An 18,836-nucleotide genomic window follows, 5' to 3' on the forward strand; every position below is an offset into this window, starting at 1 on the left:
AAAAAAAAAAAAAAAAAGCAGTGATTACTAATGTCACAGTGGCTAAAGGAAAAAAAGGGGTTGTTTGAATGCCATGAGATCCCCGCAAACCTCCTTCCGTATGCTGAAATGGGGCAAACACAACGGTACCATTGGGTAGTATGTGGTAGGTAGTGTCTATAGCATCTGTGCCTGGATTCCTGTCTCCCCCAGATGCTGTCTTCCCTCTAGTGGTTACTTCACTAGGTCTCTCAGTTGGTGACTGCTGGGTGGCCTGGTTTGTGTAAACATAATGTGTTGGTCTTCCTGCATGTTCTTTCACAGTTTATATACAAACTCTTTGTATTGAGAGAAACATGGCCAAAGTATCTTTGACTTAAGATTCTGTACCATATAGCTGGGCGTTGTGGTGGGCGCCTGTAGTCCCAGCTGCTCAGGAGGCTAAGGCAAGAGAATCCCCTAAACCCAAGACCTGGAGGTTGCTGTGAGATGTGATGCCATAGCACTCTACCATGGGTGATAAAGTGAGGCTCTGTCTCAAAAAAAACCAGGCAAAAGGATCTGAAATATTAGTTTGGGGGGCTCTCTTCCTGAAGTGGGAATCTTGAACCATCCTTTGTGTTCACCTCTAATTTCCTATTTTATACCAGATCTTCTGTCCTAAAATCTGACTCCTACCTCTACCTCTTAATTCTCCTCTTCACATCCACATAGACACATATGTAATGCCTGGGCTATCTCCATAATTCTTGAACAATTTATGCAAATATGTTGAAGAACTCAAGAACACTCTTTGTCCTCAATATCTTAAGTCAAGACCAATTCCTCAATGTGATTCATGGCAAACACTTCAGACACGGCTGTATTTGGATGGATCAAACTACTTAATCTGTAATCCTAAAGTAGAGAGAAGCAACTGGGGGCCTTCCACGTATAAAGTGAGATCAGGACACCAAGCGAAGGAACATGAATTTACATCCAAGTCACGCAGGAACTTTTATGCAGGTGTGAGAAACTTAGGTCAAAGAGGACACAAGATGAATAAGGAGATAGACAAACATACACTATGTTTACTGCTAGAAACCAAGGCTTTGTGTGAAATCTTAAATTTATGGGCAGGGAGGGAGGGTAGGAAAGCCTGTACCTGTCTGCTTTTTCCCTGATCCCTGATGCTCATTCCTAACCTGCAGTAGACACCCTGGTGATAGGGTGTGTCTACGGGATGGTTGATTTTGCTGCACCAAACACTTCATTCTAATTTTTCTAATCATTTTTAATCTTTTTTTTTTTTTTTTGGAAACAGAGTCTCACACTGTTGCTCCAGGCTAGAGTGACATGACATAGCAGTTTACATCAACTCAAACTCTTGGGCTCATGTCATCCTCTTGCCTCAGCCTCCCAAATAGCTGAGACTATAGGTGCCCACCACTACACCTGGCAAGTTTTTCTATTTTTAGTAGAGATGGGGTCTCACTCTTGCTCAGGCTGGTCTCGAACTCCTGACCTCAAGCAACCCACTTGCCTCAGCCTCCCATAGTGCTAAGATTACAGGCATGAGTCACATTGCCCAGACAGCTAATCATTTTATAACATACATGCTGATTCTTTTCCATTCCCTTCTCCTTTGCCTGGGAAATATGATTAATCAATGAATCAATAGAATCTTTCTGGTACTAAAACTATCAAGGAAAAAAAAATTGAAAATCTAGGTAAGAGGACTGCTTAAGCCCAAGAGTTGGAGGTTGCTGTGAGCTGTGACGCCATGATACTCTACCCAGGGCAACAGCTTGAGACTATGTCAAAAAAAAAAAAAAAGAAAGAAAGAAAGAAAACCTACCCATTCTGACACTGAGTGATATGAATGGATCAGCAGATGTGGCAGGGTTGCCTCAAGCGAGTCCAGCCAAGACAGTCTCAGAAAGGTTAAGAGGCAACAGTGTCAAGCATACCTTGCAAGAGTTTAGTCACCCACCCCAAATCTAACAAATGAAGGCCCATGTGCAATGATAGTTATGGAAGGACTAAATTAAAGCAAATGACAACCTGAGATGTCAGACCTGGAAGAGATTTTCCTCAGTTCTTATTTCATGATTAACAAAACTGCAACCCAGAGTGTTAACATCCAGGCCTCCAGAAGCAGTTTGTAGCTCTATCACCATGATGAGGACACAAAACAGGGCATAAAACCCAACAATGGTATAGAAAAAGGCAAGACCTTTCAGGACTGTGGCCTATATCACAGCCTCAAACCTGTATCCAGTCCTGTTTCAGTTTACCCCAAGGCACCAGTCCTGTTCTGTTTCCCAATTAGCCTGTTAATTGGAATATTAGCAGATATTCTTGATCCATTCATTTAACAAAACATTCATTATCCATCTAATATGAAGCAGCACTATGCCCTGAAGATACAAGTAACTGCCCTATTGATGTTCAAGGCTCAGGATGAGGCAACTATGTGGAAATGGGCCTGTCATACTAAAGTAAGGGTAAGTGGGGTATGGTGCTATTAGGCAGAAGGGCTTGAGGAGCCTGTGGGAACAATCTATTATGTCGAAGAGTTTAGATTTTTGTCTTATAAGGAGTATTTACCTTAGGGTATTGCTGCAGTATCTTTAACGCCTGACAGACCTGTTGGGTAGATCAAAGTCTCCCACAGTCACTGGTACAAAGTAATGCCACCATGTTTTCTTCTACTGGGGCACATCATCAAGATGACAGTAAGGCTGACATTGTTGACAGCCAGATCCAAATCAAAATGAATCTAAAATGCAAATTTTAAAATCATCCATGAACTCCAGTACTCAACAAGAAGCTACTTGTGACTCATATCACTACAGGTGACCAACACACACCGGAGGATCATAACCACAGCAAGATGAGACTCGAAGGGTGGCCAAGCTGAGGCAAGGCTGCCATGCAGCAGATCACTCCGGCTACAGTCTGGAAGGTACACAGTGAGGCCACATAGGAGGCAGGCAAGCACTGGGAAATAACAGGCGAAGAGGGCCAGGGCAGGGTAGGGGCAGAGAGGTGGAGGGGACAGTGTGGAGGGCTGGTAGATAGATTATACTGAAGGAATATCCATGCATGGATATGAAGGAAGAAGGGCTAACAGGGGTCCTCAAACTTTTTAAACGGGGGGCCAGTTCACTGTCCCTCAGACCATTGGAGGGCTGGCTGTGGGCCCCGGGATGAGTCAGCTGCTAAGCAGGACAGGCAGTGGCGGCAAAAACGCCCAGCGGGTCAGATAAATGTCTGAGGAGGGCTGCATGTGGCCCGCGGGCTGTAGTTTGAGGCTGCCTGGGCTAGAGTGACTCCTAGTGAGCCTATTTACTCACACAGGTAGTTTGAGGTTCTTTCGGAACAAATCTTCGGCAAGTTACCACAGAAACTGAGGAAAACACCAAAGGGAGGAGAGGGGGCAGGGTGGCTGCCCAGGTAACACCAACAGTTCAGAAGGGTAGAGGATGAGATCTCAAAGATGACTCAGAGGCAGAAAGGGCAGAAAATGATGACCCAAAGAGAAGTAAGGTTGGGGAGAACAAGGGAGTCTAAGACTACCCTGAGCAAAAGCAAGACCCCATCTCTACTAAAAATAGACAAACTTGGGTGGCGCCTGTGGCTCAGTAAGTAGAGTGCCGGCCCAATATACCAAGGGTGGCAGGTTGGAACCCAGCCCCAGCCAAAGTGCAACAAAACAATACTCAGGCATTGTGGTGGGTGCCTGTAGTCCCAAATACTCGGGAAGCTGAGGCAAGAGAATCGCCTAAGCCTAATCGCAGAGCTGGAGGTTGCTGTAAGCTGTGACCCCACAGCACTCTATAGAGGGCGACAAAGTGAGACTCTGTCTCTAAAAAAAAAAAAAAAAAAAAAAATAGATAAACTAGCCGGGTGTCATGGTGGGCACCCGTAGTCCCAGCTACTCGGGAGGCTGAGGCAAGAGAATCAATCACTTGAGCCCAAAAGTTTGAGGTTACTGTGAGCTATGACACCACAGCACTTCACCCTGAGTGACACAGTGAGACTCTGACTCAAAAAACAAACAAAAAAATTAGGAAAGAAAATTCATCAGATATCTACTAGGAACCACCACCAAGCCTCCAAGCACTGTGCCCAATTGCCACTCAAGGTTCAGGACAGAAGACAAGTTGGAAATGGGCTTGTCACACTAGAGCAGTGTTTTTCAACCTTTTTTATCTCATGGCACACTTGCATCTATAGTTAAACTTTCGTTGGCACCCTTCAATTATATTTATCAAAAAAAAGTAAAAAAAACAAATATACTCACTGTGCTTTGAACTTCTTTTGGAACTAATTTAATTAATTATCTTTAAAAATTTCCATGGCACATCTGAGATCCTCTCACAGCACACCAGTGCAGCCACCATGAGTGGCTGAGTGACTGAGCTGAGTGACTGAGTAGCCGGGGTAAGGCTCAATAAATCCAAGGCCTCCTTCCCATCGCTCTTACCCACCCTTGTTCCTCCTCATGCCCAGAAGGAAAGGGGCCACTCCTCCCTCTCTCGTGCCTCACTCCACCCGGGCCTTCCATAATTGTGCCAGGCCTTCCTCAGTCCTCACTCTGCCCAGGCCACCTGCACGGGGGGAGGCAGTGTCTATTCCACCCACCCCGCAGAGGATTTTGAGCACTTGCTGGGTCCTCAAGCCCTGGGTGTCTCATGCCTGGATCCCACATGTGAGGAAACTAAACAGTGGGTGTCAAGGAAAAGGAGGGAAGCAATGCACTTGTGGAAAGGACAAGCCACCATGTATTTGTGGGTTTTGTCCCATGTGCATGTTTGGTTACTTATAAGAACTAGAACCCAAGAGAGAAGCTTTACATAATAATAATGGATCATTAGATTTCACACTGCACAAAAGTGATCTAAAACAAGATCTGTTTAAAACGACACAACAGCAGAACCCGTTGTGCTTTTCTGGGAGGTTAGGGTCTGACACCAGGGCCGGTCTCTACGGCTTTACAGCCTGGCTGTGCTGCCCATAGGCTGTGATCGCGCTGCCACACGCCCCAGTGTCCTCGTCTATACCACAGGTACAGTGACAGCACCCACCTCATGGACTGCTTGCGGGCTAAAGTGAGTTTAATGTCTGTCACGGTATTTCACGGCAGCTCTTGAAAGAGAGCATGATAAGGGCTGGCTATTCCAAAAGATTCTGGACTCGTTCGTGTGTTCTAGGAGAAGGGGCACTGGGGAGAGAAGGCCACCAGCCTAGGAGCGGGCCACTAGGGCTGCTAGAACTGTGGGGAGGGGACCGCAGCGCCTGCTCCCCGGCTTACCTCGGGCGGCAGGTTGGACCAGCCGCCCGCGGAGACCGCGCTGGCCAAGCCGCTAAGCCGGGCAGCCACCGGCGCCTCTTCAGCGGGTAAAGAGCACCTCCGGCCCCCGCTGGCCAGCTGCCCCGCGCCCACCACGCGCCGCAGGCTCGAAGATCCAGGAACTCACCAGCCGCTGGCAAGTGGCTCCGGGATCCTGAGCTTTCAAGAGGCCACTTCCGGGAGCAACACCTCCGGGAGGGAGAGTCTTCGAGCGCATCCCCTGCCCGGCAGGTGGTACCGTCTTCCAGCCGGCGGCCGCCCCAGTGCGCAGGCGCGGGCGCCGCTGCCGGAAGGAGTGGGGTCGGGACGCTCTGCCCCGCCTCCGAGCCGGGCGCTTGAAGTTGGGAAGTTGGGGATAGTGTGATGGTAGGACCTTAAAGAAAGCACCTGCACGCTGGAATTTAATACATGTTTGTGGTGGTAGCTCTGGGCGAATGATAGCTTAGATTTCCTCCCCTCCAAGCGGTCCCCAAGGTCCCTTCCAACCCGGGAACTCAGCTGAGTGCGTCTGACTGTCTGCACTGGCCCGCGCTCAATGGAAGAGGCCACAAAAAACAAGGATCCATATATTGGTGGTCTCCACAGCTAAAAGGGTCACTCATCATTTCAAGAAACCCACTCAGGTTGTCTCCAGGGACAAGCACCCACTGCCCAGTGACGCCCAGGGGACGTCCACGCTGTGTTCACTGGGGTGTCCTGCCGCCTCCACAGACTGCAAATTGTCCAGGAGCCAAAGAAACAGCGTTCTTTCCCCGGGCAGAGCACAGAACGCCTCTTTTCTCCCACGTTGCCCCCACATGGGCACCATAGTGGGCAACTTCTGTCTTGCTGGATACCCTGAGCTTTTTACCTCTGAGTCAGCCAAGTTCAAGGACTTAGGCTGGAGGCAGTCTTCCCTATTCTTCCCAGGGGTGGTCTCCGCGTCCTATGGTGCCCTTCCTCCTATTCTCTGCAAAGGTGCCCCCTCTGTTTCCAGCAAATTAATGCCAGGCCAGCCTAATAGAAGAGCTTCAAATAAAACTGGGACTCCTGGCTCAGCGCCTGTAGCTCAAGTGGCTAGGGCGCCAGCCACATAAACCAGAGCTGGTGGGTTCGAATCCAGCCCTGGCCTGCCAAACAACAATGACAACTACAACCAAAAAGTAGCCCGGCGTTGTGGTGGGCGCCTGTAGTCCCAGCTACTTGGGAGGCTGAGGCAAAAGAATTGCTTAAGCCCAGGAGTTGGAGGTTGCTGTAGGCTGTGATGCCACAGCACCCTACCCAGGGTGACAACTTGAGGCTCTGTCTCAAAGAAACAAAAAAACTGGAACTCCTTACCCAAGAATAGTGATTTTATCTTTACGTTTTCATCAAAGTTATCATTAATCTCCATTATACAGACAAGAAAACAGATTTGACATGTTAAAGTAGGAAATGGGACTAGTGTTAAAAATTATTCAAACACCTGTTAAAGACAGTAAGGCAGTCTTTACTCAAGAGAGTTGCTGTCGGACATGGGGTGGCTCACACCTGTAATTCTAGCACTGTGGGAGGCCAAGGCAGGTGGATTGCCTGAGCTCACAGGGACCAGCCTGAACCAGAGCCAGACCTTGTCTCTAGGCATTGTGGGGGACTCCTGTAGTCCCCACTACCTGGAAGGCTGAGGCAAGAGAATTGCTTGAATGCAAGTTTGAGGTTGTCGTGAGCTGTGACACCACAGCATCCTACCAGGGTGAAAAAGTGAGAATGTCTCAAAAAAAGGAGTTGGCTGTAATGGGGGAGGGAGGTGCAGTAGTGGAAAGGGATCTAGCTCAATATCAAAAACAAGGACAGGTGGAGATTTACAGCTAAGGAGCAGGGTGAGGGATCAGTGGATGGAGATAACACTGATCTAAACACTAAATTTAAAGGCTAGGAAGATTCTAGTTGAATACAGGCCAGATACCGAGGATAGGGGGATTTATACTGAACTGACTCAGCAGGATTTTCACTAAAACTATTAAGCCAAGCACAGAGCCCAAGTTCAGGGCATAATCAAAAAGAGGACTCAGAGGAGCCTAATTCAAACAAGGAAAGAGCCTTCTCTCCCTGCAAAGCCACAAATGATTTTTTTTTTTTTTTTGTGGTTTTTGGCCAGGGCTGGGTTATGAACCCACCACCTATGGCATATGGGGCCAGTGCCTTACTCCTTTGAGCCACAGGCACAGCCCAAGCCACAAATGATTTTAAAGTTGTGTTGTTACCAGGGCTTAGAGCTGGTCACTTTGTTAATGGAGAAGCACTCTAAAAAGAGGTGTTTCAAAATTTCAGTCAGAGATGGATTAGGAGAGGAAGAACTGTAGGAAACTCTTGTTGGAAACTCCTGTCCCCCTCTCCCCCAGCCTTCTCACACTCCCCCACCCTGTGGGCAACATCCTGCCCTCTCCTGTTCCCTTGCTCCTCCGCCCTAAGGGCCTTTCCAGCTATGTTCCCATGCTCTCCAGAATTCAAAGAGGCACAGAAAGTCCCAAGTTTCACAAATCCCCCAAGTTCTCAGTAGATGAACAATGGTGGAAAACTCACCGAGGCTTGATTAATTACTGTTGTATAACCATAACCATTGTGATTTAAGATGTATCCATTAATCAATTATCATAACCATTGTGATATGAAACGTATCCATCGACAACTAAGCTGTAACCCTGCCAATGGCAACGTTCCTTGTCCCTCCCCCCATACTCGCTTAAGCTAGCAGAGAAAAAAAGGAATAAAAGACAAAAAACCCTGCACTTCAGGGCTGCTTGTCTCAGAATAACGGCCCCCTGCGCGGGTGAGAATAAATCACCAATTATTAGCATCTGAGTGGGTCCAAGTTTATTTTTTCATAACCCCAAGGTTATTTCACTCTAATCTTTCTGGGTGTACACAACTCGTCATTACAGCCAAGCCAAGTTTGGGGAGGGTGCTTCTAAAGTCATTTTGTTTTGGTAGGTGTTTTACAAAAGGATAAATAGATGGACCCCTATCCCCAGAGCTTCCAGATCCAGCTACCTCATTTGCAGAGGTGACTGAAGGTAGGAAAGAGCTACGTTGTCTGTGGATTCTGTCTCAAGGAAGGGGAGAGGCCAGCTCTCTCAAACAGTGTTTTAAAATGCAAAATAATTGGATGGATAAGGTGCTTTACCTTGCCCTGTCTCCCCAAAGCAAAGGCATCTGAATTTGTTAGCCTGCTCTAACTCTTGGATTATTTCACAGCCTTGTGGAATGTGAGAGCTGGACTTTTTTTTTTTTTGAGACAGAATCTTACTTTGTTGCCCTTGGTAGAGTGCTGTGGCGTCACAGCTCACAGCAACCTCCAACTCCTGAGCTTAGGCAATTCTTTTGCCTCTGCCTCCCGAGTAGCTGGGACTACAGGTGCCCACCAGAACGCCTGGCTATTTTTTTGTTGCAGTTTGGCTAGGGCCATGTTTGAGCCCACCACCCTTGGTATATGGGGCCAGCACCCTACCCACTGAGCCAAAGGCACTGCCCCAGCTGGACTGTTTCTTAGAAATCTATCCCACAGCCCCAATTTTACAAATGCTGTATAGTGAATGAGTATTGGAGTTGGACTGGTGCCAGGGCTTTCCCTACTAGTGTATATGCTTTAACTCCCTCCCTGGAAATGTCTTTGTCCAAAAAGTGAAACAGTAATAGATTTTCACAAGTATTAAAACTACTAAACTTTGGGGGCAGTGCCTGTGGCTCAAAGGGGTAGGGCAGTGGTCCCATATGCCAGAAGTTGCGGGTTCAAACCCAACCCTGGCCAAAAACTGAAAAAAAGAAAACTACTAAACTTTACAAAAGAACTTATCACTTTTTGCTTACAATAATTGTGTGAGGTAGGACAAAGAAGCATCATTATTCCTAAGTGACAAGTGAAGCCAAGGCATAGGGAATTTAATAGTAGACCAGATGAGGATTAATCCTTCAGAGAGCTTTGTCTGCAATCTAGAGATCTTTCACTTCAGCAAGTGGTTTAAAATACAGAAGAACCTGGGGAACTTGTTCAAAATGCAGAATACAGGGCCCAAACCCATCCTGTGGGTCTGAAAGGAGCCCAGGAAATGACTTTTAAAATAAGACCCCAGGGAGTGAGATGCAGCAGAATCCTGTGATGCACAGACACCTTTGAAAAACACTAATCTGTGTTTGAAAAACACTAATTGGAAAGCACTAATTTGGGTCACAAGCCTCCAAAAAGGATCTTGAAAAACTAATACATTCTCTTTTTTTTTTTAAGACAGCGCCTCAAGCTATCCCCCTGGGTAGAGTGCTATGGCATCATAGCTCACAGCAACCTCAAACTTCTGGGCTTAAGCAATTCTCTTGCCTCAGCCTCCCAAGTAGTTGGGCCCACAGGTGCCCACCACAGTGCCCGCCTGTTTTTTGGTTGCAGTTGTCATTGTTGTTTGGCGGGCCCAGGATGGATTTGAACCCGCCAGCTCTGGTATATGTGGCTGGCACTTAGCCACTTGAGCCACAGGTACCAAGCCCTAATACATTCATTTTGTAGCTGATACCTGTATTCGTGTCCAAGGGTTACCATAACAAAGTACCACAAACCAAGTAGCTTAAAACAACAGAAATTTTTGTCTCCTGGTTCTGGAGGGTAGAAGTCTGAAATTAAGGTGTTAGCAAGTCTCTAGGGGAGAATGTGTTTAGTATTTTCCTCTTGGCTTCTGGTGCTCCCAGCAATCCCTGGCGTTTTTGGCAGAGACAAGACCATTCCATAATCATGGCTAAACACAGACAAAACAATAACATTATTCAAACCACGCAAAAGAGCAACCCCCCATAGTTTCTCTTGGTTTACATTCTTCCTCATTGCTATGAGCCAGTAAATGGAAGATGTGTTGTTGGCAGTCACAGATTAAGAAGAAAAGTCATAATCCATTTTTATAGCTGCTGAAAGACATTTGACAAAACTCAACATCCATTCTGGATAAAAATTCATAATAGAAATAGATGTAGTTGCATAGTTCTTTAATATGATAAAATATGCCCATCTCTTCCTCAAAGGTAGTATAATACTTACATGGAAAACATGAAATATATTCCTGTTGAAGTCAAGTATATACCATTACCATTATCATTTAATAGTGTTCTAATGGTCTCAGCCAACACAACTAGGTAAAAGGGAGAAATTGGAAGCTGATAAACTAGAAAAGAAGAGGTAAAATTATCATTTTGGCAAGTAGTTTGACTGGATAATTGGGGACCATAAGATAATTAACTGACAAAAACTATTACAAATAAAAGAATTCAGTAAGGTGGCTAGATTTAACATTAGTATGTAGAAATCAAAAGTCTCCATGTAGAGCTGAGCATTGTGGCAGGCATCTGTAGTCCCAGCTACTTGGGAGGCTAAGGCAAGAGAATTGCTTGAGCCCAAGAGTTTGAGATTGCTATGAGATGTGACGCCAGGGCACTCTACCAAAGGGTGACAAAGTGAGACCCTGTCTCAAAAAAAAAAAAAAAATCGTTAATGTGCAAAGATAATGCAATTAATAGCTAGCATTTACTGGTTAGCGAGGTGCCTTAACCCATGAGCTCAGTTCATAGGAACCACCCCAGGTGTCACTACTGTTATTACACTAAAGGTAAAGAAGGAACCTTCACTCAGCTGATCAGTGGAGGGGAGTTCTAGACTATGCTCAACCTCGAGGCTGAGCTGCCAGTGAAGGTGAACTGCTCCTGGGAGGCTGGGCAGGGGAATAAAAGAGAGAAATGTGTTTGCAGAACCTGCTGATTGTGGATCAGGGCAAGGACATTGCCACTGGCATCACAACCATTCAGAGTCCCGGCTCCTGCTGTGTGAGACACAGAATGAGAGGGTGAAGAGTTGCTGTCCCAGGGGACAAACGCTGACCTTTCATTAGGGAGGAAGACCCGGACTGCATTAGAGAGGATCTCAATCCTGCAGTGAGGGAGCGAAGGTGGGGTCCCAGGGTTTCTGAGAATATCCATCCCAAGCTGACCTCTGTCCCTTGCAGGGAGATGTCCCCAATGAGGTCAGGTTGGGTAGGACTGGGGCATGCCAGAGCTCCTCCTCCCCTGGCCTCTGGGGAACATCAGCCTGTTGATGACCCCAGGTGCTGGGACCAATACCCACCTGGATGACCTTGGAAACCTGCTGGGTGAGGTCTCAGACCCAGAAGCGCCAGGTCCTGCAGGGAAAGTGCATGAGAGGCTCCTGGAGAGCAGGACACAGCTTTGATGGGCACTTCCCATCCTCCTCTGCAGGGGGCTCTGCTTGACACCCAAGGTTGGCAATCCCCTGAGGGGCTGGGGTTCTAGAGTGGTGGTCCCCAAAGGTAGGGGCTGGGGGGGGGCTATTTACAGCTATGCTAGCCAAAATGCAGAGGGAAGAATCCTTCTAGAATCTGGGGAGAAAGTGGGACTACTGCTGGACAGGGAAGTGGCCCCCAAACCCCAAAGATTTATCTCAACCTATCAATAATGCCAAAGCTGGAAACCCTCTCCTAGAGGGCCTTCAGCTAGCCCCAGAACTCTTGGGAGATGGTTTCAAATATAAAGTCTAGAAGCCCACCTGTGAGATTCTAACCCTACAGAGTGTTACATGAGACCTGGAACCTGCATTTTTTTTTTTTGAGACAGAGCCTCAAGCTGTACCCCTGGGTAGAGTGCTGTGGCATCACAGCTCACAGCAACCTCCAACTCCTGGGCTCAAGCAAGTCTCCTGTCTCAGCCTCCCAAGTAGCTGGGACCACAGGTGCCTGCCACAACGCCTGGCTATTTTTTGGTTGCAGCCATCATTGTTGTTTGGCAGGCCAGGGCTGGATTCGAACCCGCCACCTTAGGTGTATGTGGCTGGTGCCTTAGCCACTTGAGCCACAGGCACCAAGCCTGGAACCTGCATTTTCAAGCATTCCAGGTAATTCTGTTATACCTAGACAATATTTCACACCAAAGTCTTGGTCTGGCTCTGCTCAGGGTACTCTGTTGAGACAGACCTGGCATATGGGGCCAGCGCCTTACTCCTTTGAGCCACAGGTGCCACCCTGCCCTCACTTTTTGGTTTTTACAAGTCAAGCAAAACTGCGGTGGCTGCCAACTGATTTCATTCCTGGAAACCCTAAGGTTTGTAAACAGGTTACCTGAGGCACACAGGTAAGGAGATTATTAGGCTCCTCACATTTCCAGAAATTATCTTATTTCTGTTCAAAACAACCAAAATTAACCAAGGACTATGCTTTGGGGGCTTGAGCAGGGAGAGGTGACCATGTGGTCAGCAGAAATAGCACCTCCCTGTGGCCTCTCCCCACTGAGAATCTGGGATGGTAGGTGTCTATCCCTGTTATAGATTGGAATGTGCCAGATCTCTCAGGAGTGTTGGGGTAGGAAAAAGTCAAAGACTGTTTGGGAAGCCTGGGATCAGAGTGGCACGAAGTTGACAGGTTACCTCCACTTTGTCACTTGGCAGCACTTGGCACCTAGTAACTGCTCAATAAGCACTAGCCATTGTTACTATTAAATATCCCCGAAGGATGGTTCATACAGACACTAGTTTTGTCAGGAGAATTATTGCTCTTTCCAGCTCAAAGCCAAAGCTCTAAGGATGCCGTTTTCAACACTGGCACCATACATTCCCACTGGTGTTGCATGAACTGGACACAGTCCTCTGGAGGCTTCAATCCTGCATGTAGACTCTGCCCTGTCGGCCACACTCTGTGTGCTGCTTTGTGTTCCTCACCTACCTTTGCTTTTCTCAGTGGGCTTGTGCTCTGTCCCAGGGTGGTCTCCAAGGCTGGTTCCCACTCTGACACTCATTATGTTTCAGGGGCACCCTGCTTCTAGCCCCTGCCCATTTATGGATACCTTTTGCTTCATGCAGGTCCTCTGAGCACCTGTGTCGGAGCCCACCATTTAATGATGTGCTTCCCGCATTGGGAGCTGAAGGTGGGGGTGTGTGTGTTTGAAACAGAGAACTATAAAAGAAGTCTCCATCTATAATGACTGTGTCCAAAGCCCTGAACCCCTGGACCAACCCTGGCATGGCTTCTGGCAGCTCAAGGCCATATCCCTGGAACCATCGGGCCCCCTTTTGAGTTCCTGTCTGAAAAAGTTCAAGGCTGTCAAAATAATTTACTGTTTGTTCTCAATAGCACCTGATGATAAACCTCATAACTACTCTTCCCCACTTCTTGGAGCATTTACTAGAAAAGGCTTGGGGCCAGCACTCACACCTGTAATCCTAGCATTCTGGGAGGCCAAGGTAGGTGGATTGCTTGAGCTCACGAGTTTGAGACCAGCCTGAGCAAAAGCAAGACTCCATCTCTACTAAGAAAAACTCTTGAGTGCAAGAGTTAGAGGTTCCTGTGAGTTATGATGCCATGGCACTCAACTCAGGACAACAGCTTGATACTCTCTCAAAAAAAAAAAAAAAAAAAAAAAAGAAAGAAAAGAAAAGGCTTGGACTTGTAAACCATCTGTCCCTTCGAGATACACAAATGTCTCACCTCCAAGTAGTGAGTGCCTTTCTCCTGGACCTGAAGGACAGTCCTTGGAAACATCACCAGGAAGGATGAGGCCTCTGTCTCCCAGTCCCTGTGGAGTTAGAACTCTAACTTCCATCACCGCCAGGCACACACACTGGCCTGGCCACATCAACACTGACCCACCCTATGCAATTTTTTTGCACCTGTGTTCCCAATTGCCCTCTCCCCCCAACTCCTGTCCCCTCCACACTCATCTGTGTGAGCTCAGCTCTTTTCCCTACTGTCAGTAGTTACTGAATAAAATCTGTTTTCACGGCTTTAACGAACATCCAGCTTTGTTTATGTTTGACAAAACCTGCTCATCCTACAGGTTCCAGCTCTGGGTATGGAGGAAAAGCCTCTAAGAGTGAGCGAGTCCAGCCACTGAGCGAGGGGGAGCAGACCTCTCTCCCTGAAATGGCTGCACAGGAAGAAAGGACAGGTGGGAGAGGCTACCCTGCTTGGGAAAGAGCAGCCTGCCCTGTGCAGCCTGGGTGAGTATGAGTCCTCCCGCCCCCAGGCTGCTCAGTGAGAACTCAGGGAGGGACACTCATATGCCAGGAGAGTGTCCAAAGACACCAATAATCCAAATCATAGAGGCCAAGAACCCAGAGAATGGAGACCAAAAAGGGGATACACTACCCTACTCCCTGCCCCCCAACTCTAACTGTGGGACAACAGGGATCTTCAGCATCCCAGACCCAAAGCCCCAGTGGTGGCCATGCAGCAGGCTGGGCCTGGCTTCAGAGTTACCGTGGCCAGAGATGGAAGAATGGTCCCCAGGCCCAGGGCTGACCCAGGGGGGCCCGGGTAAATGCCCCGAGATAGTACCTCCTTGTTTAGTTTCTTGTCTTTTCTCTGGGCCCTGCTTCAGAGGGCCATGGGGTCCACCCTGTCCACTATCTCTGTTTCACTCTCAGAGTACTGCAGTCTGACTTCACCGCCCATCACCAAAGCTGCCAACTGATCTTGACTTCTTCGGGGTGTAGGGGAATGTGGGTCTGTGATACTCTGGACTTATACTCACTTGGTTCTCTTCCTGCCTCCTGACCCTTCCCAGCAGCTTCCATGGGTCTGACTCCATCTGTCCACCCCATCAACTCTGGGACTCCTCTGAATCCCCTAAAGACTCCTCAAAGATCTTAGTTATCTTATACCGATGGCTCCCACTCAAACCTCATCTTTTTCTAGACCTTCCAACACACCCATCTAATATTCACTGGCCCTGGACACTCAGCAGGAAATGGAAGAAAACCTCAGCTGGTCACATCCGTCTCCTGCATCTCCTGCTTTGCTCAGAGTTGCCCCAGCTAGACAGGGAGGAGCATCCTCTCTCTGGGCCACCTGCCTGCAGGTGCCCTCTCCCTCCCTTTCCCCAGGCAACAGACTTCTACCTGAGTCCCTAACAACAGCCCCACCCAGGTCCCCTCCATTGTGCAACCTATAGAGATGGTTCCAGAAATCAAAATGGCTCAGGTCATGCCTCTCCTTTAAAACCCTCTGGAGGCACCCACTGCCCTTCAGATCAGTCCAAGGTCAAATGCTTCTGGGCTCTCAGGGGTCTGGCTCTCTCCTAGGTACCCCCTACCCCATCCTCCTATTCCTAGGGAACTTCTTTCAGCCTTCCCGACACCTGGTCCTGCCCTTAGGGTGCCCAGCTACCCTTGCCTAAATCCCTGCTCCATGCAGGACACTGAGAAGACAGATCCTGGCCCTCAGTGATGAGGCCACACTGGGCCCTGCTCTGCTGCAGAGTCCCAGGGGCCTGCATGCTGCCATACAAGGCTCAGAAGGGTGGTGGTCACAGCTCTACTTGAACAAGCCTCCATCCTCCTCTCCCCCTCCCAGGCCTGGTCTGGGCTGAGTGCAGCAGTCAGCAGGACTCATGTCTTCCTCCTGGTATCAGGAAAACGCAGTCCTCAGTGTCAGTCTCCCAGGATTGCAGCTCCAAGGCAGCAGTTGCCAGCGCCCTTTCCGCTCTCCAAATCCCCCAAAGGAAGAAATGGGAATCTGGCCATAGGGTGGAGGATGGAGAAGCCAGCAAGCTGGCAGAGGCCAGGGTTTTGCCACCACGCAATGCTCTATCCATCATCACTGTTTATTAGACATGAATCAGATGCCCAGTACAAGTCACAGGCAAAAGCCTTGTTTCACAGAAGGCCCGAGGTCAGGAGGGGAAGTGAGTGTGAAGGGGGTTTAGTGGGGCCCAGCTGGAGCCCTGAGCCACTGGCCAGCCCCAAATGGTGGGACACAACTCATTCTACTGCTATGCCAAACACCTCCCACTGACTGGGAAGGGAGGCCAAATAAATAGTCAACAAGTAAGCGAGGTGGCTTCTCTTCCCTGACAGACAGGACAGTCCATCAGCTGGGGACCAGACAAGGTGGGTGAGTTCCCACCTGACTGTGCTGGCAAGTGTCTAATGTCTCAGCTCACCCTCTTTGAGGACTGAAGGCAGGGCAGGGACTCCCAAGGATCCCTCTGCTCTGACCCTGTCTATCCTGCTGCCCAGCCTTACCAGCACACTCTGTGTCCCACTGTCCCCAGCACAGCAACGGGTGCACTCATTGCAGAGGCTTGGTCCAGTGCTCTCAGGGTCATTGGTGCTGCACCACCCCTTACCCAGCTCCAGGCACTCAGACCTGCTGTCAGAGACTCTGACTTTGAAATCTGCAGAGCCTAGGCCTCATAGGGGATGGCCACTGTGCTCAGATGCTCAGGATGGGGGGAGGGCACCATCTACAGAGAGGGGAACAGAGAGGGGGAAGGAGGACAGAATATTCTAAGACACAACTCTCCCAGCAAGCCAATGTAAGTGACTTTATAACTACAAAGGATGCTAAACATCCAGGTTTCAATCTTGACCCAAATAACAAGTTGCTCTTTAAAATGTAGCAAAGATAGTGACCTAGGTACCTGACTCCCCACCTGGCTTGAAGCACCCTGGGATGGATGTCCCTTCTTTAGAAGGACATATGTCCTCCCTTGGGCTGTGTTGAGTCCTGGCTTCTGCACCATTTGTAAAAGAAAGATCTCACCTGTCCCAGGTCCTTAGCCAGGCCCTACTTATGAGGGAGGGAAAATTCTGGAGCAGTAGGAATTTAAGAGGCTATCCCCAGTTCTAGCCCCATTCTGCACTCAAGGCTTTCCCAGAGGGCCTGGACTGGCTGGGAAGGTGGCACTTCCCCCTCTGTAGAATAGGCAGGCCCTATAGGTGTGGATCACAGGCTGCCAGCAGGAGGGAGCTGGCCAGAGGAGGACTAGGACATAGCTGTGAGGAAAGGGGAGGGATAAAGGGGCCATCAGGTATAGTTGAGCCAGGGTCATCCAGAGAGCTGGGATACCTGAAAAGCACATCACATTAAAGGGTCACTCCCTCACTATGGAGACTCCATCCCTACCACCCCCTCCCTGAGAGCATCCACATCCCTGCCCCTGCCCTGGTCACTCAGCTTACCCTCAACTCTCTCAGTTCGCTCAGAACAGATTCTGTATCACCCACCACCCCTCAATGGCCCAGCAATCCCATACGAGGCCACAGTCAGATGTGTCCTGGGAAGAAGCACTGTGAGGACAAGGAAAATGGGGCTACAGTCCCCAGCTCATCCCTGATGGCCAGCACAGGGCCATGCAGGGAGTCAGTGCTCAGGCCCCTGCTTTTATTTTTCAACACCTGACTCCAAACAAGGACTCTAACCACAGCCCTGGCTCTCCCTCCCTCCCCACCCACAGAGCTCCAAGTACCTGGGGCCAGAGTCAGCAGCAAGTCATTCCCACAGGAAGCGCACGTACCAGATGGTTTCGTTCTTCAGCTGCGGCCCAAACAGGGGATTCAGCTGAGCCAGGATGGCAATGAGCCAGCTGCCAGGGACAGCAAGGTAGGGGTGAGCTTGGGCACAGAAGGAGCCTTGCCGTGGGCACACAGGGAGGGGAGGCCTTGGTCACACTCTTTTGTTTTCTCTCAAGGTGGATGCAACTGACCCAGCAGATGGCGGGGCTGGGCTCCTGGGAGTGAAGAAGGGTCACATGGAACCATCCACACTCCAGCAAGCAGAAGGGCTCAGTCTGGTACTCATACATTTTGGTTTTGGTTTGATTTGATTTTTAGTATATTTATAAAATATCTGAGTGGGGCCTGGACCCTGGGATTAGGGAAGAGGAGTGGCTTCCAGTTATCCCCTCAGATATCTCTAGTCCAGGTTCCTAAGTTATCACATCCCAGGGGGCAGAATAGGGTGGGTTTAAGGGAAGCCACAGCAGAATCACCTCTTCCTAGGAGCCTGGAAAGAAACAAGGCCAAGCTGAGAGGAGCTAGGGAGCAGGGGGCCTCCTGCCCACCTGATCTTCAGGCTTGGGAGCTGCCTGGAGACCTGACCAGTACCTGGCATCAGCTGCTGGATATCTGGGTGGCTGTCTAGCCATGTCATCCATGACAAACATTCCAACTTCATTTGCCACAGGAATAGAACCCTAAAGACTCTGAAAGTGCCTGACTTGGAACACCTCCTGTGACCAGACCAACACTGCTTTCTACAGAGATCTGTCTTTTTCACCTTTGACTCCCTACAGCAGCCTACAGATGGCCTAACACACAGGAAGCTGTCAGAATCCTCACCTGCTTTACACTGGCTTGAGCTCTGAGTTCACGCTTTGTAAATATAATTTCTAGGTGGATATTTTCTTCAAATGGTCTTACCTTTCTTCCTGTATGCATCTAATCTGCAGCCTGCTTTCTACTTCCCATATGTTGATACCGTATTTGTAATTTTCTCACATCTTATACATGCCTCTTCTCCCCAGCCTCCCAGCCACAATCCCCTGTGTCCTGGTCTCTAAGCCATCAAATCCAAGGCCCTCTGAGGCCCTACGTGGGGCAGAGAAGGACATTCTGCCAAGCCCTAAATGACAAACAGCTGTAGAGAATGGGCTTTATATTCTGTCCAGGGAATATTTTGAAAAAACCACATGTCCTCCTGTATTTAAGTTAACATCTAATTATTATTATTATTTTTTTTTTTGA

The 18,836-nt window shown here is 48.8% G+C and overlaps 2 protein-coding genes across 8 annotated transcripts in view; both read right to left on the reverse strand.

Moving 5' to 3' along the window:
* LRRC61 (leucine rich repeat containing 61) overlaps positions 1-5,558 on the reverse strand; it is a 20,130-nt gene extending 14,572 nt beyond the window's left edge. For 6 of the 7 annotated variants that reach the window (XM_023514468.1, XM_023514465.1, XM_023514469.1 and 3 more), the window contains exon 1: positions 5,279-5,558. The gene's annotated coding sequence lies outside the window, so the exon portion shown is untranslated. The remainder of the gene's footprint in view (positions 1-5,278) is intronic. The other variant, XM_023514466.1, reaches the window with a different exon arrangement.
* Positions 5,559-16,621: 11,063 nt separating this feature from the next.
* Positions 16,622-18,836, reverse strand: part of ATP6V0E2 (ATPase H+ transporting V0 subunit e2) — a 5,232-nt gene continuing 3,017 nt past the window's right edge. Inside the window, exons 3-4 of the mRNA XM_012806464.2 lie at positions 17,561-17,677; positions 16,622-17,160 (exon numbers count right to left, since the gene is read on the reverse strand). Coding sequence (XP_012661918.1) covers positions 17,584-17,677 — 94 coding nt within the window. The 3' untranslated portion in view covers positions 16,622-17,160; positions 17,561-17,583. The remainder of the gene's footprint in view (positions 17,161-17,560; positions 17,678-18,836) is intronic.

Source organism: Otolemur garnettii, unplaced genomic scaffold, assembly GCF_000181295.1.
Source record: "Otolemur garnettii isolate 467f Iridium unplaced genomic scaffold, OtoGar3 scaffold00053, whole genome shotgun sequence".
Classification (NCBI taxonomy): domain Eukaryota; kingdom Metazoa; phylum Chordata; class Mammalia; order Primates; family Galagidae; genus Otolemur; species Otolemur garnettii.